The sequence below is a fragment of the Stegostoma tigrinum genome, chromosome 23 (assembly GCF_030684315.1).
Source record: "Stegostoma tigrinum isolate sSteTig4 chromosome 23, sSteTig4.hap1, whole genome shotgun sequence".
Taxonomy (NCBI): domain Eukaryota; kingdom Metazoa; phylum Chordata; class Chondrichthyes; order Orectolobiformes; family Stegostomatidae; genus Stegostoma; species Stegostoma tigrinum.
In genome coordinates, this window is record NC_081376.1 from 17,420,742 (window position 1) to 17,446,575 (window position 25,834).

A 25,834-nucleotide genomic window follows, 5' to 3' on the forward strand; every position below is an offset into this window, starting at 1 on the left:
TCTTCCAAGCTGAAGCTCTCACAGACTCAAACTTAGAGTCTCTTGTGTAAGGGTTTCATTTTGTGGAGCAAGTTTGTGATACTGTTGTGAAACTGCACGTAGTTAGTGTAAGTGACACAGTGTGGGTGGAGTTAGTCAAGACTACATTAAATTACACTACACTAAAACATTACAGTCTTGCTAATAGAAGGACATGAACAACTGAAGGAGATAGATTTACCTTTAACTAATGTAGCTATAAAATTAGAGCATGGAGTATCTATAATTAGCATTGTACATAAGATCTGAACGTATAATGCATTAATGTATAGTAAAGTGTTAATTTTAGGTCTAAGCCTGAAGACAGTTTTTGACTTCGCTCTCTCCTGGATCTGTCATGATGCCAGACCACATGATTAAAGGGAGTCCAAAGCCATCCGGATCTGGCAACAACCCACACCCTTGACTTTCTGAATGTACAAAGGGGCTTTGTAGTTGGGATTCTGGAACTTTATGGCTCATATTGACAGCCAAACGCTATAGTGAGCTTCATTACAGTTCCCATCTGTACACTGTGCCACTATTCATCTTGAAATTGTTCCTCAATGCGCACACTTCCTAACCATAGGAGCAGACCATTCAGCCCACAGTTTTGTTCTACAGTACAACTGCACCATGGATGGTCTGTACATCTACCTACTCGAAAGCAAAAATCCCATTTAAAATAAACTCCACAAAATGAGCTATAAGATCTGAAACCCAGATTTTTTTACATAAGCCTTATGTACTTTTAAAGATCCGGAAGGGATGTAGGATCTTCAACATTCACACAACTTAACTGCAAAATATGCTCTTTTCTGCTTGTACCTTTCAATTGTAACAAAGCCTGGGCCTTGCAACCATATTTTGGAACATTGCATGATAACCTCTTGAGGGAGTTTATTGACTTTTATGGGCAGTAAAGATTAGAGCTGGCATGCCATCAAGTAAAAACTGGCTACACACCGTACCACTGCAGTCATTCCACTTCCAGTCAGGAATCTGAGGGCAAAGTCAATCAGAAAGGATAAAAAATCAGCAGCAAATCCCCAGCTTAGTGAGAGAGAAAATACTTATTACTCATTGACAGGATATGGGCTCATTTGATCATGCTCCCAACTCCACTTCGTGTCGATCCCCCCACCTCCGGCTCCTCGACTCCTTTGCAGTCACAAATCTAATTCAGCCTTGTCTGCAATCCACAATTGCTCTTGAGAAGCTGGTAGTCAGTTGATTCCTTGAATTGTGGCAGTCCATGTGATGTAAGGACACCCAAAGTACTGTTTGGAAAGTAGTTCCAGGATTTTGACCCAGTGATAAAAAAGTAAAGGCCATGTAGTTCCAAATCAAGATGGTGTGGCTCGGTGGGGACCTGCAAATGATGCATTCCCATGTATCTGTTGCCTTTGTCCTTCAACTTGGTACAGGTCCCAAGTTTGGGAAATGCCAAGGTGAGTTGTAGTGATACATCTGATACCAACCCAAATTAACCCAGCGGCCAGCAGAGAGAAAGGAACCCAAGCTAGGCAAAACTTAAACACTCAACTAGTTTCACAGAAATCAAGCTACATTTAGAAAAATCCCCATTTAATTTATTCTAATATAAAAGCAACTGTGTTAAAGAATCAAATTACATTTTCTTTAGCTAGCCTGATGAGTATGAACAAATTGATGTTGGAATAGATGTTTAAACCCAACTGCTACCACAGCAAATCTATATTCATGGACTGAAGACATTAAACAGCTTGGACAGTAGCTCATAGACTGTGAGAATTCGTAAAAAATTTTTTTCAGACCACTGGCTAATAAGGGTGTTTTTGTTTACTTTTGCCCTATTTTACTATCATTCCTGCAAAGTCTTTGCTCTTTGTTGTGTGTGTGTATATATAGGGTTTAAAAAGGGATTTCATTCTAATTCCAGATTACATCTTGCATACTAATCTGTTTTGCTGCTTGTTTTAGAAAGGAGTTGCATTTTATAGTAAACAGAATATTTTTGTGTTCATTAAACAAAGCTGGCAGAAATCTTTTACTGTGGATAGCCGTATCGAATGTGAACAATGGGCCATTTTTGTGATTGAATCTAAACATTTCTCCCAATGCAGTGATTCTCAGAGCTCGATTCTAAGTGTATCTCCACAATTCATGTCAGAACACAATAATTGACATCACGTTCACTCATAAGAGACACTAACAGCTTGCATTTATATAGTGCCTCCAGCTGACTAAAAGATCCCAAGCTGCCTCTTGGGTGGTTAGTAAAACAAAGCTTGACACCAAGTCACACCAAAAGATATTAAAACATAATCAAAAGTTTGATTGAAGAGTTAGGTTTTAAGGCATGTCTTGAGAGAAATAAAGACAGGAAAGCAGATGGAGAAATTTAGTGCAAAATTTAATGTTTAAAACAAGGGTCTTGCCACTGGTGGGAAAGCCCCATGTTACCTCCACTGGGAAGGTCCTTCAGCAGTATATCACTTGTTGAGGTGGCTAGCATTGAGCATTTCCTGGGACGAAGAACCCTTGGGGAGAATTTCAGTCAGTGAGAAGTGCAAATTTTAATCAATAGATTTAAAGTGTTTTGCAAAAAAGAAAGCAAATATGAGAGAGAAAGGCTTTTTCAAAGTGAGTGGTTTGCATCTGGAACGAGCTGTTCGGAAGTGCGGTGGAGGCATAAGGTATTTAAGAGGACTTTGGTGATTATTTAAATAGTAGTAATGTGCAAGGTTACAGGAAAAGAGCAGGAGCATTGCATGAAGTCTTGCTGCTCATCTGGATAGCTGGTGCAGACACAAAAGACTGAGTGGCCTCCTGCACTGTGACAGTTCTGAGAGTTAATCTCTGCAACTCTCCAGAACATATTGTACCACCAGATATAATGTGTGGCAGCTGCCAGTGACACACCCATCAGAGTCAGTGAGGAGTCCAGTTTCAGGGTGAATGAGGTGGGATGAGGGCCATGGGGATGGGGGAAGTGGATAGTGGTCAGCAGAAAAGGCAGGGTTACAGCTGTCAAGAGAACCCCCTCTTCAGTGTCACATTCCTTGGTCAGACACTGCTTGCCTTTGACCAGGAATCTTCCATAAGTCTGTAAGCAAAACCAAAGGGGCTTTATTTCTCATATGGTGACTCACCTTCTTGTTGCTGGGCAGGATGTGCAGATCAGGTGGATTGGCTATGCTAAATTGCCCATTGTGTCCAGGGATATGTAGGGTTATAGGGTAGGGAGGGTGGGTCGGAAGGTCAGTGTGGATTCAATGGGCTGAATGGCCTGGTTCCATACTGCAAGGACTCCTTGATTTCTAAATAGCAGCAGCAGCCGATAATACTGCAAATCTGTTGCTCATTTAAGGGGCTTAACTTATGCCTCTACAGGGATCCATCAGCATCCTAACCTTAATCAACAGAGATGAAAACCTGGCTGAGTTTGGTGTGCGGTGGGTGGGGGTCGTGCACAGGTCACCTCCCACCCGGCTAACTGCCTGCTCCCACCCCCAATCCTCCACAATCACTGCCGAGGGCCATTAAATTTTGCCCTTAAAGACATGGATACTTTTGATGCAGCAATTAAAATCAGGGATGCTCAAGAGGCCAGAAGTTGCCGTTGTAAATAAGGCATGTTAAATAGAACTTGCATAGGGCAGGTATATTAAAATACAACCTACGATTATAGAAACTGGTTTGAGGTGTTCATGTAAAACCAAATTATATAAATTGTAAAAAGCCTCATAATTCCAAGTAGCAAAGTGTAAAGTGGTTTTCATCAGGCGACAATCGAGCAGTGATCTTGAGGATAGGGGGAAGGGCATCTCTTGAATGTGAGAAACATGATCATTGGTTTTGCATAGACAAGGGCAAATCACTTAAAGGTGAAACAAAATAGTCGAAAAGGCCCTGAAATAACACACATGATTCCTGAGTTTTCATGAAGTAATTCTAATTCTTTGTGTGTCAGAAGAGACTCTTAATTTAATGGAATTTCTAATCCCTTCAATGATAGGTCAGCTTGAAAAGCATCACTGTTGTGCATTTTAAACAGATCCCACAACTGTAGCTACAGCGGTTCCACACTCTGCTGCTTTAAAGATCAGCCAATCCAGGGATTGGGAAGTTGGACGCAAACATCTCCACTTCTTCTTTTAGTTGTTTGATCTTGCTCTGGTGGTCCTTGTCAGTCATCATCCTCTCCTTGAATTCCTTGAGTGATGCCTTTGCCCCAATATCTCTCTGAATCTCCAGTGTTATCTGAATCCCTGTATAGGTTAAAACAGACCTGGTTTGAACAAATCAACCTGGCAGCAGGACGTCTACACAGAGCAGGTAGCCAAAAGGTCCACCAGTCACTATGGATGGGAAAGACCTCCCTTTCCCCAATCCTCCTCCAGCTGGGATTGACTCCCCTCCCCTCAATCCAGCTTGAACTGATATCCTTCCCCCAACCCATACGTGAGGAATGAGAATGATCAGGGAGAAGGTAGGGCCGATCAGGGATAGAGTAGGGAACGTGTGTGTGGAGTCTGAGCAGATAGGGGAAGCCCTAAATGAGTTTTTTGCTTCGGTTTTCCTGAAGGAAAGGGACCTTGTTGTGAATGAGAACTTTGAGGAGCAGGAAAACAGGCTTAAACAGATCAAGATTGAGGAAGTTGATGTGCTGGAAATTTTGGCAAACATTAAGATTGATAAGTCCCCAGGGCCAGACCAGATTTATCCTAGGTTGCTCCGGGAAGCAAGAAAGGAGGTTGCTAAGCTGCTGACGAAGATCTTTGCTTCCTCACTCTCCACAGGAGTTGTACTGGAAGACTGGAGGGAGGCAAATGTTGTTCCTCTTTTCAGGAAAGGGAATAGGGAAATCCCTGGAAATTACAGACCAGTCAGTCTTACATCTGTGGTCAGCAAGGTTTCGGAAAGAATTCTGAGGGATAGGATTTATGACTATTTGGAAACGCATAGTGTGATTAAAGGGAGTCAGCATGGCTTTGTGAGGGGCAGGTCATGCCTTACAAATCTTATTGAGTTTTTTGAGGAAGTCACGAGACAGGTTGACGAGGGTCGAGCAGTGGATGTGGTGTACATGGACTTCAGCAAGGCATTTGATAAGGTTCCCCACGGCAGGCTCATTCATAAAGTCAGGACGTATGGGATACAGGGTGATTTGGCTGTCTGGATTCAGAATTGGTTGGCTGACAGGAGGCAGAGAGTGGTTGTAGATGGTAAGTATTTTGCCTGGAGGTCAGTGATGAGTGGTGTCCCGTAGGGCTCTGTTCTTGGGCCTCTGCTCTTTGTAGTTTTTATAAATGACTTGGATGAGGAGTTTGAGGGGTGGGTTAGTAAGTTTGCTGATGACACAAAGGTTGGAGGTGCCGTTGATAGTATCGAGGGCTATTGCAGGCTTCAGCGAGACATTGACAAAATGCAGAGCTGGGCTGAGAAATGGCAGATGGAGTTCAACCTGGATAAATGTGAAGTCATGCATTTTGGAAAGTCGAACTCAAATGCTGAATATAGGATTAAAGGCAGGATTCCCGGCAGTGTGGAGGAACAGCGGGATCTTGGTGTTCAAGTGCATAGCTCCCTCAAAGTTGCCACCCAGGTGGATAAGGTTGTTAAGAAAGCATACGGTGTTCTGGCTTTCAATAACAGGGGGATCGAGTTTTAGAGCCGCGAGGCTATGCTGCAGCTCTACAAAACCCTGGTGAGACCACACTTGGAATATTGTGTCCAGTTCTGGTCGCCCTATTATAGGAAAGATGTGGAGGCTTTGGAGAGGGTGCAAAGGAGGTTTACCAGGATGCTGCCCGGACTGGAGGGCTTGTCTTATGAGGAGAGGTTGACTGAGCTCGGACTTTTCTCTCTGGAAAGAAGGAGGAAGAGAGGTGACCTGATCGAGGTGTACAAGGTAATGAGAGGCACGGATAGAGTCGATAGCCAGAGACTTTTCCCCAGGGCAGGATTGACTGCCAAGAGGGGTCATAGTTTTAAGGTGTTAGGAGGAAGGTATAGAGGAGACGTCAGAGGGAGGTTCTTCACCCAGAGAGTTGTGAGTGCATGGAATAGTTTACCAGTGGTAGTCATGGAAGTGGAGTCATTCGTGACATTTAAGTGACTGCTGGACATGCACATGGACTGCAGTGAATTGAGGGGAATGTAGGTTAGGTTATTTTATTTTTGGAGGAGGATTATTCCACGGCACAACATCATGGGCCGAAGGGCCTGTACTGTGCTGTACTTTTCTATGTTCTATAACCCAGCTCGGACTGAATCTGCCTGGACAAATCTAGCTCGGATCGACTCCCCTCAGCCCTAGATCCAGCTGGATTTAACTCCCACCCACCTTGAGTGAGCTCTGAACAGGCTGGAAATGATACTCATTCCACGGATCCAGATGGTATTGACTCTACTCCCAAATTAATCCCCCCACTCCCCCAACACTGTTTCGTACTTCAGCTGGATTGATCCCAAATCATCCTAACACGATAAACACATTAACATTTGTGATTCTGCTGCTCCTGGTGCTGTGTTCTCCCCTATCCCAACAGCAAAACCCTTTAAACTCCAGGAAATCCCAATGCGACTTGCACCCCCCCCACCCCAACACCCCCCACTCCTGAAGTGACTTCAGGATTCTGACCAGTACCAAACAACTTACCTCTGTGAATGAAAGCTGCTACTGTGTGGAAATGTTCCTCCTGGAACCCTCGGGAGGTGAGGGCTGGTGTTCCCAAGCGGAGGCCACTGGGACGTAAGGCACTTTTGTCACCTGTGGACAATGTGAAGTTAATGACCCATCACTGCTATTTCATCATGTCACAGCTTTCCCATGTCCTGAGACAAATTTACTCTCAAGCAGTTTTTATCTTTCTCCATGGTCACAGAAGCTGGACTGGGGCATTCAGCCACCCAGCACTGTTTCATTAACCAAAACAAATGAATTGTGTATAATTCAAGCCATAACTCCATCACGAATACCCCCAGTTCTATAACCTTCATTACTTTAGGCTAAAATAAATTTCTCACCTCGATTTTCATATATTGAACTAACATCCCCAGCCAATTTATTATTAATTTGTGGGATGTGGGGATCATTGGCGGAACCAGCATTTATTGCCTGTCCCTAGTTTACATTTAGATTCATTTAATATTGTCGCTTGAACTGAGATACAGTGAGACGTGGATATTGTCGCTACGTTCCAGCGTCATCTGGGGTTATGGAATAAATGGTAAGATACTGGATAAATTACTATTACATTGATATTACTAAAACTGAAATAGCTTCAAAAGTTCATCCTTTCCTCCACGTAGACTTTGCTGTCTCTCGTCCTCCAAATGCCACCTTCTGACATCATGCCCAGGTTCTTGGCAACGTGCTCCTTTTCTACCACCACAGGGACCGTCACTTCCATGCCCGCTGCCTCCAACCTGAAGACAGTCACGCTGAACGGGTCCCATACATCTTCCAACACTGGCCAAAGACTGACAGGTCCTGGCTCCCTTGTTGCTCTTGAGAAGGTGGCGGTGGCGGTAGGCGGTGATCCACAATTCCATTAGGGAGGGAATTCCAAGCTTTTGGTCCAGAGACAATGAAAAAACGGCAATATATTTCCAAGTCAGGATGGTTAGTGGCTTGGAGGGGAGCTTGAAGATGGTGTTCCCATTTATTTGCTGCCCTTGACCTTCCAGATGGAAGAGGTCATGGATTTGGAAGGTACTATTTGAGAATTTTTCATGAATTTCTGCAGTGCATCTTATAGATAACACACACTGCTGCTACTGAGTGGATGAAGTGCCAAGCAAGTGGCTGCTTTATCCTGGGTGGTGTCAACCCTGTTTGAGCTTGGAATTGTTAGAGGTGCAACCATCCAGGCAAGTGGGGACTATTCCATCACACTCCTGACTTGTGCCTTGTAGATGGAAGACAGGCTTTGGGAGTCAGGAGTTGAGTTACTCGCTGCAGTATTCCTAGGCTATGACTTGCTCTTGTGTTTACGTAATGAGTCTAGTTGATGTTCTGGTCGATTATTGCCTTTGAATATGGACTGCTTCAGTATCTGAGGAGTCGTGGATGACATTGAATATTGAGAATCATCAGCAAACATTGCCACTTCTGACCTCAGGAATGGAGTGAAGGTCATAAACATAGCTATGCTACAGCTCATAACCCATGGGAAGGTGTTCCAGATTTCCACTGTTTCGATGAGGAAGTGTTTCCTGAACCTTGAACAACTCAGTTCTATTTTATTAAAGCTGATTTTTTTTAAAAAAACAACTCTTTTGTATAACCTGGGCATTAACACAAAGGCTAGCATTTGCTGCTCATCCTAACTGCCCACGAACAAAGTGGTAGTGCCATTTCGGAGGGCAGTTAAGCAACCAAATTTCTGTGGGTCTGGAATTCCATATTGACCAGATTGGGTAAGGTCAGATTTCCTGCCTTAAAAGGAAATGAGTGAACCAAATGGGATTTTACAACATTCATCAATAATTTCATGGTCTCAATTCCTGAGAACAGCTTTATACTCCAGATTGATTAATTAAATTCAAATCCCACCAGCTGACTTGATGGAATTTGAACTCCAAACCATTCACTTCAATCTCTGGATTTTGAGCCTAGTAGCATTATTTCTATGTCTAAGAAGTGATAAATATCAAATACTCCTAAAAATAATCCTATGGGAACTTTTATATTCACCAGCGAGGGTAGTCAAAGCTTTGCTTTATTGTCCCATCAGAAAGATAGCAGCTCTGATGATGTAGCACTCCGTGATGAAGTTGTGTTTGAACTCTGATAACACATTCAGTTAACACTTTTACCTTCATGTTCAAATTCTGTCATGATCCCTACTGAAGACACGTTTAATTTTATTCAATACCATTAAGATTTAACACTTGTGAATGCCTGAGTGGTAGTATCAAAGTCCAAAAGCACAATCTCTTTGTGTCTACTCGGGGTCTTGGCTCAAGTACCGACTCATCAACCACTGGGACAAAGCTACCTCTGAAATCTTCTCTCAGAATTTCCTTCCACAGCAAAATTTAGGGTGGCAGATTTAACCCAATCTTTACCTCACTATTATTTCAGAGGCCAATCGCAAAAGTTTTCATTTATCCACATGTCCACACACACCAGGTCAAACTCTCAGGATTGCTGATTTCCCACACCCAAGCACCGATCAGCCTGTAAGTGTGTCAGTGCCAGTGCCTGACCAAAGTGAGGAAAATATGGAGGCCTTGACACCCTGTTATTTTCTTTCCACTCTCACTGCCTCTGGATCTTTGAAATTTTGCTCAGATGCTTAACTTTTCAGTTCTCACATAGCAGCTTTCCAGTTTGTGTACTCTTTGACATTTGAGAATTTTACTGCTAATCATTTAGATCCTTTTGTGAAGAGATCCTTTTGTGAAGTTCAGGGTCAAGAAAGGCCAATGTATATCCCAACCACAATTCTGCATCAAATCATCTGGAACTTCAACTGGCAGTCTTGAATGACTTCTGCAAAATTGGAGATGCTTTCTTTTGGATGAGAAAATAAATTCAGATCAAATCTGCTCTCTTGCATAGGACTAAGCTTTTGCTCACCTGTCCTAAGATCTGTATGTGTGACTCACTGTCAGATCAGGCCCTCTAACCCCACCCACCACTCTAAAGGTGCTATTTCAATTTAAGTTGTGGATGCAGACCTGGACAGGTATTCTTGTTGCAAGCAACGGAGCACTTTTCCAGAACCTTCTCAGCTCTTCCCCCATCTGTACCTTGGTTGCGCAGATCCACCAGAATCAGATGATTATCTGAGCCACCTGTACAACGAAGAAAGGAAAAAGCAGAGGCAAACATTTCACATTGCAGTTCTGTGAGAATTAAATAGCAGGTTTGTAATAATTGTGAGGATTGTAATTCTGGCTGGATAGGGGACTGTAGTTATCTAAGGTGAGTTATGAAGTTACAGTAAGTCAATTAATTTGATAGAAGTTTTATGATAATGATGAGCTATTTTCAGATATGTAGGGAGGGACAGTCTGAATTAGATTAAGGACACGGGTTTAGGACACATAAAAAAACTAAAGGAGAAGATTAAAACAGGCCACTTCTAAGTTCCCCTAATGGTCGTTTAAAATTGGAGTTAAGCATCCTGCATTGATGAGCGAGGAAGCTAATGCCTGCTTTAGGCCTTACTCTACTAGACTGAGTATTGCAAAACTGAGCATGATCCAGGTCCATTGCAACCAGATTCTCAAGTATTCGGAGTGGCCCAAGCAGTGATTGTAAATAGAAATTGCATTGTTATTTAAATGCAACAGCATGCCCTTTTTCCTGCCCTCTACTTCAGACACCAGAGTTTCTGAATAAACCCCTAAAGGAGTTTCAAAATTCACAAAAACAACTTAGGAGGCAAATGCTATCTTGCCAATCTCAGCCCTCTTAGTCTTTCTTACTCTTTACCTTTCAAATGGTTCTCGCTTTCTTAAAGGCTTATAGGACTTTCAAACCCAAAATAACTCTTGAAGAGAGTTGTTTCACCTGAAAACTATGAAATAGCACGCACCTGAATGGAACTATTTCTGACTGAAAGGAAGTAAATGTATGGAATAAGACTTGGTTATTGGTGATCAGCAGAAATGGGACCAAAGCAACTGAGTCATGTCTGGGATCAAGGACTAAGAAAGAGGTGAGGACTATCTGGGATCTTAATTACCCTAAAAACATAACATTCTACATAAATCTAAGGAGGTATCTGGAAGAGAAGAAGTTCACAGTCAGAAACAGACAGTTCAACATGTCAAAGCATGATATCACCATTTGAGGATGAACTGCTTTTATTCAGCTCAAGGGAGGCCCCCTTAGGCTTTGAGATGAGGCCATTTGATTGCAGCACATGCAATGTGTCTGACAAATACACGACTGGCGCGTGGGTAGGACTGTGAGATTGACGTGGTATCATTGGCTGACAGCAACAGAGAAAGATGTGATTTCAAAACATTAAACTGGTGCATTCTCCTCAAAGTCATCCAACCTTGATTCAAAACTGCAAATGAGTTCAATTAGCCCGATCAAAGTCATTTGTTTATTTCATTCACTGGTAAACAGGACTGCACTTTGACTCATTCCAACCCAAACTATAATTAATACTTACATTCCCAATAACCTTCAAGCTGTTTGACTAAATTAAAACACTCTCACACTGGCGAGAAATGCCTTAAAAGGGCTTGGTCACAGGGACTTTTGAGGAGATGGTTTGGCTTTTAGGAAAAAGGTGAAAAAAAAACCTGTCTTTTCCTATAAGCATTCAAAAGCTAGACTCAAAATCAAACAGAACTGGGCAGTTCTGCTATGGTACCAAGCTTTTTTTTAAAAAGAAGATTTATGATGTAGAGGAAGACTGAGGCAGGTCAGCATTTACACAGAATTGAGATCTGAGCCGATAAGTTAATTATGTGAGATGATTTGAACAAACTAGATAAAAGAACAGGGTGGGAATAGTGCCACTTGGCATGTAGGAAAAAAAAGTTCAAGGACAAAAATTCCCCAAATGACATTAGCTTCAAATGTTTTTTGGAAACATTAAATCGTCAGAGACCTGGATATAACTTCAGATCTGCGTTGATCATATCACACATTAATAAGAACCATTGTTTAGGTATAAGCTCATAACAAGCACTTTATCGAAATTGATTGGCTAAAATTTTAGAGGTCAGTTCAAATACTTGCTAAACTGGTCACAAAAATGGCTGATTCAATCTGTAGGGAGAGTGTCACTCCCAATAGTCTCACCAGTAACAATCTTGTATCCCAGATTCACCAATGCCGATGAAAGAGCTTTGCAGTTTACCACAATCTGTTTCTGGTAAAGCTTGAATTCTGGAGTCATAGCCTGCTTGAGTGCAACAGCAACACCTGCCCAGATAGAGCCAGGAGAGATTTCAGTACAGACCACACAAGGTCAAACCTTTCTCATATCACTAAAATAATTCACGTGCAATATAGTTCCAATCAGAACAAATAAAAAACATGGCTAATTGCAGTCTGAGATAAGAGAAATGCTCTAGTATTTACTGATAAGAAAGATAGAGAGAAGAGAGACTTGTGGGGATGTGTTTGTGTAAATTGTTGAGTGTGGTAGGGCAACTAGAGAAATTAAATGAAAAGGCAGACAGGAACAGGGGTATTTGAATAGAGGCTTGGGGTGATAAAGCAAGGAACTTGTGTCAAACTTTAGTAAAACACTGGTTTAGCTTCACCTGAAGTACTGTGTCCAATTTGTGGCATCAATCTTTAGGAAGGATATGAAGGTTTTCAATAGGATGCAGAAAAGACTTATATGAGTAATTGCAGAGATGACAGATTTCAGTTCCAAGAATAGATCGGAGAAGCCGCTGCTAGTCTGGTTAGAGGTGAGGGGAAGCAGAAGTTAAGACGAGATTTAAAAGGTGTTCAAAATCTTGAGGGGGGTGTACAGAGTAGATTAAAACTATTCCCATTGGCAGAAGGATTGAAAACCAGATTTTGAAAGAGTAATCTGTAAAACACCTTCATTTTCAGAATAGCACCAAAGGGTGAATCTATGCAGGCATTACCTGCAATGGCGTGGTTGTGGGGCCCACCTTGCAGGCCTGGGAAAACTGCCTGATTGATCAGGCTTTCCAGGTTGTACAGGATCTCCTTTCCAGTCTTCGGGTCAATGCTACGGACTCCTGCAGAATGAGCAAAGCAGAAGCGTGTGCGTTATCAGCAATCCAAGAGGACTTTTTTTAATTTTAAAATTCATCCTACAATGTGGGAATTGCTGACAATACCAGTGGTTTTTGCCTAGCCTTTGAAAAAAAGTGAAGATGTGCTACTTTCTTGAAGTATTGAAGGTTTCTGCCATTGAAATAAGGGGGAGAAGTAGAGAGGACAAAACACAAATCCAGTGGATCTGCAATAACAAACACCATATCATTATGGACTGTGTGCTTTTTACCCTATCTTCTTAAGTTGGGATTTGTTTTGTCAGGTGCCAAACATTCTCTAGGATTGCTCCCAAATAGTCAGGAGATCCAGTTATTTATTGAAGTGGAGTTGCTGAAATCCAGTTTACATTTCTCTCATATTCCACAAAACACAAAGTACAAGTCAACAGCATGATAGAATACTCTGCAACTGCCTGAATGAGCACAAATCGAACTACAGATGCAAGAAGTTTGACATCACCCAGGACAAAGCAGGCCACTAGATTGACAATCTTAAACACTCCTTCCCCTCACCACTGGCACACAATGGCAACAGCAGACACAATCTACAAAATGCACTGCAGCAACCTTTTAGCAAAACCTTCTAAACTTATGAGCTCTATCACCTGGGAGTAGTGCACAGGTATATAGGAAAAACTGCAAATGCGCCTCCAAGCCACACCTCTTCCTGATCTGAAAACATCCCCACATGATTCCTGCGGAAATACCCTAGAAGTTCCTGCCTAACAGCATTTTGGATGTTCCTACACCACATGGACTGCTGCTGTTCCAAAAGCAGCTCTGCACCTCCTTTCTAACAGCAATTAGAATGAATAACAAATGCTGATCTAACTGACGCCAACCACATCCCATGGAAAAAAAATTGAAAAAGATGGTTTCGTAACGTACCAATTTAGGGTGACACTGTTAACAGTGTAAGATGCTGGACTACTAACCACGGCACTCATATCAGTAAACAACTGCTGGACATTTTTCCAATGATACGCATATAAATTACAAACTCAAAAACAGTAGTTTATTCAGACAACAGGATCGGGAAACATCCCAGTCAAATATCTTTTCCTCACCTTTTCTGTAGAAGATCATCCCAGACCTGCAGCCACGGAGAGTCTTGTGCGTTGTTGTGGAGACCACGTCACTGTACTCGAATGGAGAGGGCACCACCCCGGCTGCCACTAAGCCACTGATGTGTGCCATGTCTGACATCAAGAAGGCACCATTCTCGTCCGCAATCTGTCGCATCCTGGCATAATCCAGATTACGGGAGTAACAACTAACACCTGGGGATAGTAACGGCGCAATTCAGCTGATTGGAATGCTGCTGTGAATGAATTTCCTACTGCAATCCCCAACTATTACACCTTCAGATGTTGGGGACCTCAGCTCTGGGACGTCCTCCTTAAACCTCCCACCCTTGCCCATTAATGACCCTCCTTAAAATGGAACCTCTTTGACCAAAGACAAGTTAGAACAAAATACCATACAAGGCAAGGGCAAGTGTTACCCCCTTAACTCTCCTTCAGGAGCTGAATGAATATGCTGTTCTTGTCACATCCACTGACTCCTTCAAAACTTTCCAAAGAGAAAGCAGGACACAAGGCCATACCCAATCCAGTAACATGGTATCAGTGAAAGGCGGCAGCAGAAAGTCAACAATATTTTATTCAGAATCATCCAGCAGGGATCCTAACCTGAACTTGCTACGATGTGTATCGTATAATAGCTCAATCCACAACAGGATTCTTGTTTTATCAGTGTTGGTGAGGGATTCAATTCTGAATTCTCTTTACTGGGTGCCATCAGTGCTTACCTGCGATGATAAGCTTTGGGTGGAACAGCCGTGCATTATCTGCCAACCTGTCATAGTCAATATAACCAGTTTCAGGGTTCACCTAAAGAGGATGAACAGCAGACAAGATTCTGTCATTCATCGCACATGGATGTTGTTGCTAGAAGCTACAAGTTACTTCCTACCCCAGCTACCTTTAAATGAATGGCTTGCTAAGCCATGCTAAAGGTCAGTCAAGAGTCAAAATCAAGACCAGACAGGCTAAATAAGCAGATTCTTTCACCATTACTGAACCAGACGAATTTTTATAGTAATCTCACAGTTACTTGGTCATCAATACTGATATTAGAATTGTATTTCTCATTCCTATTTCTAACAGGAGTTTAAATTTCCCAATTGCCATTGAGAGATTTAAATTTAAGCCTGCAGGATTGTTGTCCAGATCTCTAAATTACTCAGCTGTGATAAAACCACATTGCAATCAGTCCCCATATGGCTCCTGTGTGTTATCCAGAGTCAAACTGTAAACATGATATCAAAGACATATTTGTATTTTTAATATAAAAAGCACAAAGGAAGCTTAGAGGTTATTAAGAAGGTAGCCTTCTGCCAAATCTCTTAACGAGGTCAGATGTAGCCAGAAACTCTAACTGGTCTTCAAAATACACCAAAACAATTGAGGGAACTAGGAAACCATTCTATAATGACAGACTTCTCCTGAATTCAGGGAATTCTATCATTGAAATTAGGAGCTAATAGAGCTCAGGGGAACTGACAGAACAGGACTCGATAGGAGTTAAGATGTGGGTAGTGGGTTCCACTCCAGTTACCTCCACTCCAGTTCATTCTTCCCTGCAGAAGTCCTCATCTCCTTCGGTATTCCCTATCACAATCTTCAGGCTTTTGAATGTGTCATAATTTACCTTTCATTCCATATCCCTTTCTTGAGACTTGAAACTCAATGCAGGCCACAAGTGAAAGCTTTGCCTGACCACTAACATTCTTATCCGAGTCAGAATGTCAGAGATGTGGATCATATTTCATAGCATAAGCCAAGAAACTACCAGCAACAAGGAGCAATACACTGTCAGAGCTTGGTCTTCCAGATAGAGGTTAAATCAAGGCCTTGTCTGCCTTTTCAAGGAGCAGGACAAGATCGCTTGGTGCAGTTTAAAAAAAAGTGGAGAGTTCTCCTGCCATCCTGACCAGTAGATATCCCGTGGCCAATACCATCAAAAGCAGATGAGGTAATGTCCCGTTGCTGCTTGCTGGGTTCTCCTGTGCACAAGCTGGCTTCTGCATAACAACAGCAATTACTCTTTAAAATTAGTCCCTGTGAAATCTCTGCTGTGTTCCACAGAGGAATGAGGTGTTAGATAAAAGCAAAGGCAAAAGTTCCAACAGTTTCCAGTTTTAACAAAAGATCATTGACCTGAAGTGCTGACTCAGTTTGTCTCAGGTGATCTGACCTGCTGGTTGTTAGCAGCATTTTTCTGTTCAGATATATTCATAAACATGTTGCGTTCTTTCATCTTCGGGGCACAATGAAAATATTTAAGCATAAAGCTAACATGAGAAGATCAGTCTGTAAGTGTGAACGCTTCTTCTGCTTCAAATTAGGTTTGTCTGGTTTTCATCCTCCAGCTATAACAAAATACAGTCAAACAGGTTCATGGACTTCAGTTTACTGCCTGAGCCATCGACATTCCTGTTCTAGCCATATTAACTTCATGATGTGAATGTAAAATATGTGTACATAATAACTATGCAACTGCCATAAACCAAACAGTAATCCTCCACTCTCAGATCCGTGCCACAAATGACATATTGTATTTCACCATCGCGATTGATCAGAGGATCTGCATAACAGAAACAGCTGCAACTGCATTAATCTCGAGGTGCCTCCCAGGAGTGTCTATCAAACAAAATTTGAAACTGAGCCACAGATGGGGTTACTTGGACTGGTGAGCTAAAATCTTGTCAAGATATAGTTTCTGAGGAACGTCTGGGGATGCATGGACAGGTTCAGGGATAGAATTAGGCTACCGCATGATAAGACAAAAAAGAATGCAGAAGATTCCAGAATTGGAAGAATAAAACTAAACCACGCTCCCAATGCATCAAGCTTCCATTTAAGACTAAACAAATTGTGATTCCTTGCAGTGTCTAAGGTTAGATTATGTCCAGCAACTTGTGGTCACCTGGAACCAATCAGCCAATCAACACAAGTTGCAAAGGCAGCTGTTGCAAGCATGCAGTAGACGGATTTCTCCATCTGCCTCCCCACCTTTTACTCTTGGCTGAGAAGTTGACCATCAATTAACTCACTCCCATTCCCTGCCAAAAAGGATACCTCAGTCAGTCACATTGGGGGTAAGGAGGAGCAGGGATGTGTTGTTGCAGTTATACAGAGCCTTGGTGAGGACACATCTAAAAAGAGTGTGCGCAGTTTGATCTCCTTTTCTGAGGAAGGATGCTCCTGCTCTCGAGGGAATGCAGTGAAGGTTTACGAGGCTGATTCCAGGATGGCAGGACTGACATATGAGGAGAGATTGACTGGAGTTCAGATGAGTGAGGGACAGATATCTCACAGAGACTTATAAAATTCTAAAAGGACTAGACAGGATAGATGCAGTAAGTTCTCGATGGTGGGTGTGTCCGGAACCACAGGTCACAGTCAGACGATTTGGGATTGACCATTTAGGACAGCGATGAGGAAACATTTCTTCACTAGAGAGTGGTGAGCCTATGGAATTCATGACCACAGGAAGTAGTTGATGCCAAAAATTGAATGTATTCAAGAGGCGACGAGATATAGCGCTTAAGGCAAATGGGATCAAAGTTATGGGGAGAAAGCAGGACTAGGCTATTGAGTTGGACGATCAACCATGATCGTGAACAACAGTGGAATGGGCTCAAAGGGCCAAATGGCCTCCTCCTGCTCCTATCTTCCATGTTCTTGGTCCCTTCCTGTGAGGAGCACTTAACCTGGGCTTGGTGCACTACTATATCAGGGAAGATAAGAATGATGATGTGGTAGGCACCAATGCTGATTCCAGAAATTGAATGGAAAACTCATGATTTTTTTGGGACAGTATGAACTGACCTGAAAGAGGACAGGAACTGTAATGAGATTTCAGGACTAAGAGAAACAAAACTGAAAATACGCAGCAGAAACTTAGTAAGCAAGTATGGAAGGCTGGGAAACAAGGACTGGAACTATTCAAAGCGAGTGTTTGGGTGTATTCAATGCTTTTTTAATTCACTCATGGGATGTGGATGACACATGCTAGGCCAGCAGTTATTGTCTTTCCCTTGTTGCCCTAGGTGGCTTTGAGCTACCTTGTTGAGATGCTGCTGTCCATGTGGTGCAGGTGGACCCACGATTTGTTGAGGAGGGAATTCCAGGATGTTGACCCAGCCACAATGAAGGAACAGCAATTTATTTCCAAGTCACAGTGCTGAACTGCATGGAGAGGAACTTACTTTCCCATGTATCTGCTGCCCCTGTCCATCGAGGTGGAAGTAGTCATGCATTTGGAAGGAGCTGTCTGAGGAACTTTGGTGAATTTCTGCTGTGCATCTTGTAGATAGTACACACTGCTGCCACTAAACATTGGTGGTGGTTGCTTGGTTTTTCCTTTATTCAATCACAGGATGAGGACGTCGCTGACTAGGCATTTACTGCCCATCCCTAATTGTCCAGAGGGCAGTTGAGAGTTAACCACATTGCTGTGGGTCTGGAATCACATGTAGGCCAGACCAGGTAAAGATGGCAGTTTCCTTCCCTCAACGACATTAGTGAACCAGATGTATTTTTTCAACAATCAGCAATGGGTTCACAGTCATCGTTAGATCCTTAACTCCAGATATTTATTCAATTCAAATTTCACCATCTGCTGTGGTGGGATTCGGACCTGGGTCCCCAGAACATAATCTGGGTCTCTGGATTAATAGTCCGGTGATAATACCACTAGGTCATTGCCCCAACCACAATTCCCCTCCGCCACCCCTGCCCCCCATAGTAGCTTGTGGACGTTCGTGGATGCGATGCCAATCAAGCATGCTGCTTTGTCCTGAATTGATGTCAATTTCTTGACCGTTGCTGGAGCTACACTCATCCAGGCAATAGGGGAGTATTCACATTCCTGACTTGTGCCTTGCAGATGGTGGGCAGGCTTTGATGAGTCAGGAGGTGAATTACTCAGTGCAGTATTCAGTGAGCCCAGCTGAGTCTTTTTTAATACTTCAGTGCAAAGAATCTTATGAATTAGCAGATGAATTTAAGCCACAGAAAGACAATTTGAAATAGAATTTCATCATTATTACTGAAACATGGCAGAAAGAAGGGCTTTGTAACCTTGTTACAAAGTTTTCAGATCAGAGAGAGGGACATAAAAAAGTGGAACTGCAATATTGATTAATAATCACAGCTGTGAAGGAGGGATGATATTCAAAGAGGATCACCTTATAAGGGCATGTGGGTTGAACAGAAAAGGAAAAAATGCAAATCAAGCAGATGGCAGTTTTATGTTCCTCACATAGTCAGAGTAAATTGCTGAGAAATGCGAAACGGACAGGGCACTAATAACAGGGGAATTTCAGTCACCCTGACATTGACTGCGATAGTATCAGTGCAAGAGGTAAGGAGAGCCCAGAATTCTTAATATATATTCGGGAGGTTTATTTCAGCCAATACCTAACAAGCACAGAACAGGGAGGATATTTTGGAACTTCAGATTGTGAAATGAAGCAGGACAACTGGAAGTGATATCCAATCAGAAACTTTTTCTTTTGTATGGCTATTAATCAATTAGATTTAGTGCAGTCACGGTAAAGGAAAAAGATAGAACAGAAGTAAAAATTCCCAGTTCTGTATGAGTCAATTGCACTAAACTGGGATGTGATTCCGCAAAAGTGGACTGCAAAGCAGCTAACTGAAAGTAAATCAATGGGTTGGATTCAAGGAGGAGACAGTGAGGTTTCAAAACAAACATTCCCACAAAGTAAAAAGAGGTGTGGCTCCTAAATCTACAGTTCCCCAATTAAGAAAGGGCAAACATAGCAATACAAGGCAAAAAGAAAGCTTATTTCAGATAAAGAACTCATATTAGAATATGCCTACAGATGTATAGAAAGTGCAAGATGAAATACAGAAGGAAAATTATGAAAGTGAAGAGACAGCATTAAAAATATTGCCAAGCAAAACTAGAGAAAACCCAAAAAATTCTGACAAAAAGCTAAACAGCAATAGAATAACGAATAAAAGCATTGGGTCCATGAGACCAATAACCTCAGTGACGTGTGAAGGCAGAAAGTGCAGTTGTTCTGGTTGCATGCTTTATTTGAGACTCTGGAAGAGAGGTGGGTAATGCAGGCATGGTAGTAAGGAGGAAACAGTGCGCAACAGGAGATGGGATAAATATAGTGAGCTAGAAAATATTAAAGGGTTGAGATTCCTCGCAAGTAACTTAACTCCCAGGCTTAGATGAAGTATATTCAATGTTATGGAGAGCAGCGAGGAAAAAATATAGTGACAGCTCTGGCCATTATTTCCTAGTCTTCATTAATATGGAGCTGATCAATTGGAGGACAGCTAACACTGTATCTTTTATATAAATGAAGGCATACATGGAATAATTACAGCTCTGTCGGTCTAAACTTAGTGGATGGCAAATTATTTGAAATATCTTAGGAATGGTATGAATCCATCATTTAGGCAGGCTAGGGTTAATCAAGTCCAATAGCAGTCAGTTACTTTTTACAGATTGACTCTTTTGATGTAATTTTTTGAGAAGATAACAGGAGGCTCAGTGAGGGTAGTGCATTTGATGAAAGTTATATTGATTTTTTACAAGGCCTCCTTGGCAGACTGGTCAGAAATGTAAAAGCCGATGGGATCCAAGGGATTGAGGCAGGTTGAAACTAAAGCTATCTATGTGGCAAAAACTAAAAGGGTAATGGTCAACAGGTGTTTGGAACAGGAAGGCTGTGTGGTTCTGCAGTTCAGTTCAAGGCCTTCGCTTTTTGTGGTATATCTCAACACACTACTAATTAGGAAGCCTGATATAGAAGTTTGCAGATGGTACAAAAATTGCCACATATTTGGTTGCAAGAGAGAAAGCAAGCAGATATCAATAGATTGGCAGAGAATTTGTAAAAGGAATTCAATCTGAAGTAGTGTGAGGTTAAGCATTTGGGGTAAGGGGGTAAGCATTTGGAGTAACAAATAAACAATAGTGTAATACAATGAGATGTTTAAGGTAAAAGATTCATAAAGTGAATATCCACAAATCTTTGAAGATAGTAGGATTTACGCAAAAAAAATCATATGCAGTGCCACACAAAAACATTAATACACAAAATAAGAGTTTATGGGATTGGGAAGCGGGGTGATATATCAACATCAGTTGAATAATTACTTCATAAATAGAATATACAGTTGGAATTATGAGTCATTTTCAGATGAGTGGGCCAAACAGGGGATACTGTAAGAATTACCAGTGCATGATCCACAGCAATTCAGAATTAATATCAATAACTTAGATGAGGCCACTGAGTGTAATGTGTAACCAAATTTACTGACAATACAAGAGGGCTAAGTGAGAAAGTACGATGTACGGGGAAGCAAAGAGGTTGCAAAGATTTTAAACAATTTGTAATGTGGGGAGTTATGAAGATTTTTATTATTCTTTCATGGGGTGCAAACATCACTAGGCCAGCATATTGTGGTATGTCCCAATTTGCCTTTAAAAGAAGGTGGTGAACCATCTTCTTGAATCATGGCAGTTCATCTGCTAAATTGCCTGCTCTGGAAGGAAGAGTAGAAACAAAAAACACAGAATGGTTTTTAAATGATAAGATTGGGAAATAGTGGTAGGTGCAAGAATTTGGTTGTCACCGTTCACGAATCAATCACATCACAATGCAAGTAGTAAGAAATTAAGGCGGCATAGGGCATGCTTTGTTTATTACAAAGGGATTGGATGATAAGTTGAAAACCGAAATTTTACAGGGCTTTGGTGAGACCCCTGGAACATCCCACCCAGACCCATTCCCGTATAATCCACCTAAGCTACACATCCCTGACCACTACGGACAGTTTAGCATGGCCAATCCACCTAACCTGCACATCTTTGGACTGTGGGAGGAAACTGGAGTACCCGGAGGAAACCCACGCAGATATGGGGAGAATACACAACTCCACAGACAGTCACCTGAAGGTAGAATCAAATCGGGGTCCTTGGTGCTGTGAGGGAGCAGTGCGAACCAGTGCCAAATTTGGAGCCACTGTGACGCTGTGCCAGAATTCTTTACTCCAGACAGGGTTACAGATGCTCAGTCATTGAGTATATTCAAGACAAAGAAAGATTGTTAGTTTGTTTTGATCACTAAGGGAACCGAGAGATATGAAGACGGTGTGGTAAGGTGGAGTTTAAGTGGAAGGTAGCCAGGACCATATGAAATGCCACAGTAAGCTTGGACGACCAAATGGTCTCCATGCCTATTTCTCATGTTCTTTACTTAGCAGAGTTATCAATTGTAACATCAAGGAGGTTAGGTAGAACTGTGTACAGTTCTGGTCACTGCAGGAAGGATCTGATCGCTGGAGAGGGTACAGCAGCGACCTATGAGGATGTGGCTAAGAATGGAGAAGTGTTACAATGAGGAGAAATTGGGCAAACCAGCCACTCACTTTTGAGCAGCAAGACTGAGGGGAGGAACTGATTGAAGTGTATAAAATCATGAGGGGCCTAGATGCTACAGGTAGGAAAATATGTGGGTTATACACTTGAAGTGCCATAGCCTACAGGGCTATAGGTCAAGAGCTGGGAAGGGATGAATGGTCTCTTTCTATGCAATAAATATCGACAGTTCTATGATTCCAAGTCAACAGCACCATGCATGGAAGTGCATTACTTATTCGACTACACTTCTTAAAGGAAATCACATCAAACATTACATTTCCACATGTTAATGTGTCATAAGGCAACACAAGCAAGGATCACCTCTTGTTTATTCTGATCCAGAATGAGCTGCTGGAAAAGGGTGAAGGATGCAGATTGAAAATGCAAAAATGAATAACTGAAAGGAAAAAGAACAGTGCAGGATTCTAGGAATAAAACTGGGAGGGCAGTATCTAATGAATTGCTCATTAGGAAAGCTGGCACAAGTTCAATGAGCCAAATGGCCTCCAGGCTGTTGTAAGATATCTTCAGAGTTAAAAACAAAAGGGCAGTGAAGGAGTAACTGCTAATTCGATATTGAGTTACTTTTCAAACATTCCTACCTTGTATGGCATTGACTCAAAGAAGATGGATGTGGCAGAGATCTTCTTCTTTTCGGTCATGAAGCCATGGGTCAAGTGGCCACCATCAGGAAGATCCAATCCCATGATCCTCCCATGTGGCTCCACAAGAGCTGTGTAAACGGCAAAGTTCGCTGGAGAGCCTGCCAGGGCCAGGGAGCAGAGGGGGATGAGGAAGAGGCAGGGGTAGACAGAGACGGGGAAAAGGGATGGTTAGGCGGTAAGGGGCAGAGCAAAGGGAAGAGGGGAAAAGGTATGGGAAGGAGTGAGGGAGAGGGCGAGGTAGGGAAGGAGAGAGCAAGTGAGAGAAGTTTCTGTCACTCTTTCAATAAATCTCTAATTGGCTTCTGAAAGACCAGAAGATTGACCTAAAAGTGTTGCAAAAGCACTCTTGAATTCAAAGAATCATCATTAACAAGCAAACCTGCCATACTGCTACCTGATCATGACACAGCCCAACCCAATCTGGGGAGAAGAGAAGGCCCCAGCTCCACACCTGGTGGAACAGTCTGCTGACATCTGACGTCTACATAAAGGTATAAAACAAAGGTATTGGATGTGTAACCTCAGGATGAGCTATTGTTTAAAGTTTAGCAAAGATCTGTAGATCAGTTATCGTCAAGCAAGTCAACAACCTCATGAGCTATTGTCTTGAGTGGATGAAGGAACATTATGGAGTGGAATTAGTTGTACTCGCGCTGTTTACCTGAATATGGTTGGACATTGACTCCCCATTTCTCTGGGTCAAGGCTGTACAAATCCAATGCTCGTTTCTGGCACAACCGTTCCAAATCATCTACAAACTCAGTGCCACCATAATACCTGCAGAAAATAAAAAGATAGCCACTTCATCAAAACAGGCCATGACCAACAAATTAAAAATGACTTGGCAGAGGCCCTAAATACGTTTTCTCAATGCTCCTGGAGGAACAAGGTAGATGATTAGAGTCATGGCACATCTTACGTTGCACTTTTATCACTTATTCACACAAAGGATGGTGGAAAGCTGGATCTTTCTTCCCTTGCAAATCTGCTGAATTGGAACTTGCAAAATTATAACCTAGTCTTTTTTTGTTATGTAAGGACACAGATAAATAGATTTAAGATGCTGACCAATTAGGAACTAGCTGAAACGCAGGACAGACTCAAGGGAGTGAATAGCCACATCTTACTTGTACCAGGTACAAGTGAATTTAACAAGTGAATGATGCCAGATATGACAACTGGGATCAGAGTAGATAGGAAGAAATCGTTACTTCTTCAGACAGAGGCGTCTTTTAAAAAAAATCCAGAATTTGTTCTCCAAAGGTGGTATCACTTTAGCTGCTTTTCAGAAATTGTTGACCCCTCTCAAGCCCACAAAACCATTCGTGAACAAACTGTCCAATGAAATACAGGAGCTATTTGAGTTCTGTTTGCACTCAGTGCTTCTGTACTACACAATTCTTACAGAGTAACATGCACCCCATCCCTCTCCAAGCATCCTGTGTAAAAGGAGGTGACGTAAGGGCCAATCCCCAAAAACAGGGCCCAAAACATCTGGTGAAATGGAAACATCAAAGCATAACAGATCTGAACCGGTGTGTTCTCTCCACTGTCAGCTCTGTTGAACAATTATTTCACTAGGTTCAGAAATTAATTACTGGAATTAATTCAATGATTGAACTGGGTTCAACTAAGGGAAATATTAATGCTGAGTTCAGGACTATGAGATCCTTAATTGGGGCCAATCAGGGAGCGCTGCCTTACAACTATAAGCTGGAGATTCAGAAAGTCCCTTCATCCAAGGGACTGGTTGGTCAGAGTCCATGTATTGTGCACATGTAAATAAAGGGGAAACTTGGTGACGGGATAACTGTCTTCTTACAGTTATTTCAATCGGTATTGAAGAATCAGCTGTTCAGAGGATCAGAAACAGACTGCCACTGCTGTTTAAGTTTTAGGATAGCTGAAAGATAAAAAATGGACTTGCACTTATATAGTGCCCTTTATGACCTCAGGACGTCCCAAAGTACTTTACAATCACATATGTACTTTTGAACCATAGTTACTATTGTACTGGAAGTGTCGAAAACTAAAAACAGACAAATAAAAGAAGTTAACAGGATAGATGAGATAAAATATATCCTCTGCATCTGCTGCTTGTTTGATAATGTCCTTTGAAGCAACTTGTTACAGGCTGCACTGTCAGAAGGTGCTATGTATAAATGTAAATGGTTGCTGTTCCATTGCATTTGGGAGAGCTGGGGATTTGACACATTACTCCTGCCACTCCAACCCATCATTCTAACTTTTATGCCCAGTTTGGTGCAGTCAGATGTCAGAACAAATTATGCAGTCAAAGCAAGGTGAGCCAGAAATCCATACCTCTGTCCAGGATACCCCTCAGAATATTTGTTATTCATGCAGGAGCCCAGAGCCTCCAACACAGCGCGGCTTGCAAAGTTCTCGGAGGCAATGAGCTCCAAACCAAGTCTCTGCCGACTCTTCTCCTTCTTAATGATCTCATACACCTGGCAAGGGAAATTAAATGATTTTTAAAACTTTTACATATGCTGTTTTTCAGCATAAGTCAAGGGGCAGTAACAATTCAAACTCAGAAATAAGGTCACTTTGTCACCATTTATCGTAAATCACCCTTCAATTGAGTCACTTGAGTTCAGCAATCAGGAGCTAGAATTCAATCTAATTTTCTTTTTCACTAGATTCCCAGCGACTGTTCCAGAGCCTGGAGCTCTTTATCCAATTAAAGCACGTCTGCTTTTTTACCATACAAAATAGGAACACTAGACCATTCAGCACCTCATGCCTATACCACCATTCAATAAGGTTACAGATGAACTGCAATCTCGCTTTCCTGTCCTAATTCATGTTCATTCTACGGCACTGAAATTCTATCAAAATCAATAATTAAGTACTTACAAGAGCCTGGGTTAGATAATTTTAATGATCACAACCTTCACTAAAATGAAATTTCTCCTTGTCACAATCCAATG

General features: G+C 42.0%; 1 protein-coding gene across 1 annotated transcript; it reads right to left on the minus strand.

The window, feature by feature from the left end:
• Window positions 1-1,614: 1,614 nt before the first annotated feature.
• On the minus strand, window positions 1,615-25,347 carry shmt1 (serine hydroxymethyltransferase 1 (soluble)). Its single transcript, XM_059653932.1, has 10 exons — window positions 25,206-25,347; window positions 23,545-23,660; window positions 22,821-22,981; window positions 14,552-14,633; window positions 13,809-14,021; window positions 12,586-12,702; window positions 11,783-11,905; window positions 9,694-9,810; window positions 6,665-6,775; window positions 1,615-4,271 (listed from the first exon to the last, which is right to left on the minus strand). Exons 1-10 carry the CDS (start codon window positions 25,241-25,243, stop codon window positions 4,099-4,101), a joined length of 1,251 nt encoding a protein of 416 aa, XP_059509915.1. The 5' UTR covers window positions 25,244-25,347; the 3' UTR covers window positions 1,615-4,098.
• Window positions 25,348-25,834: the final 487 nt, after the last annotated feature.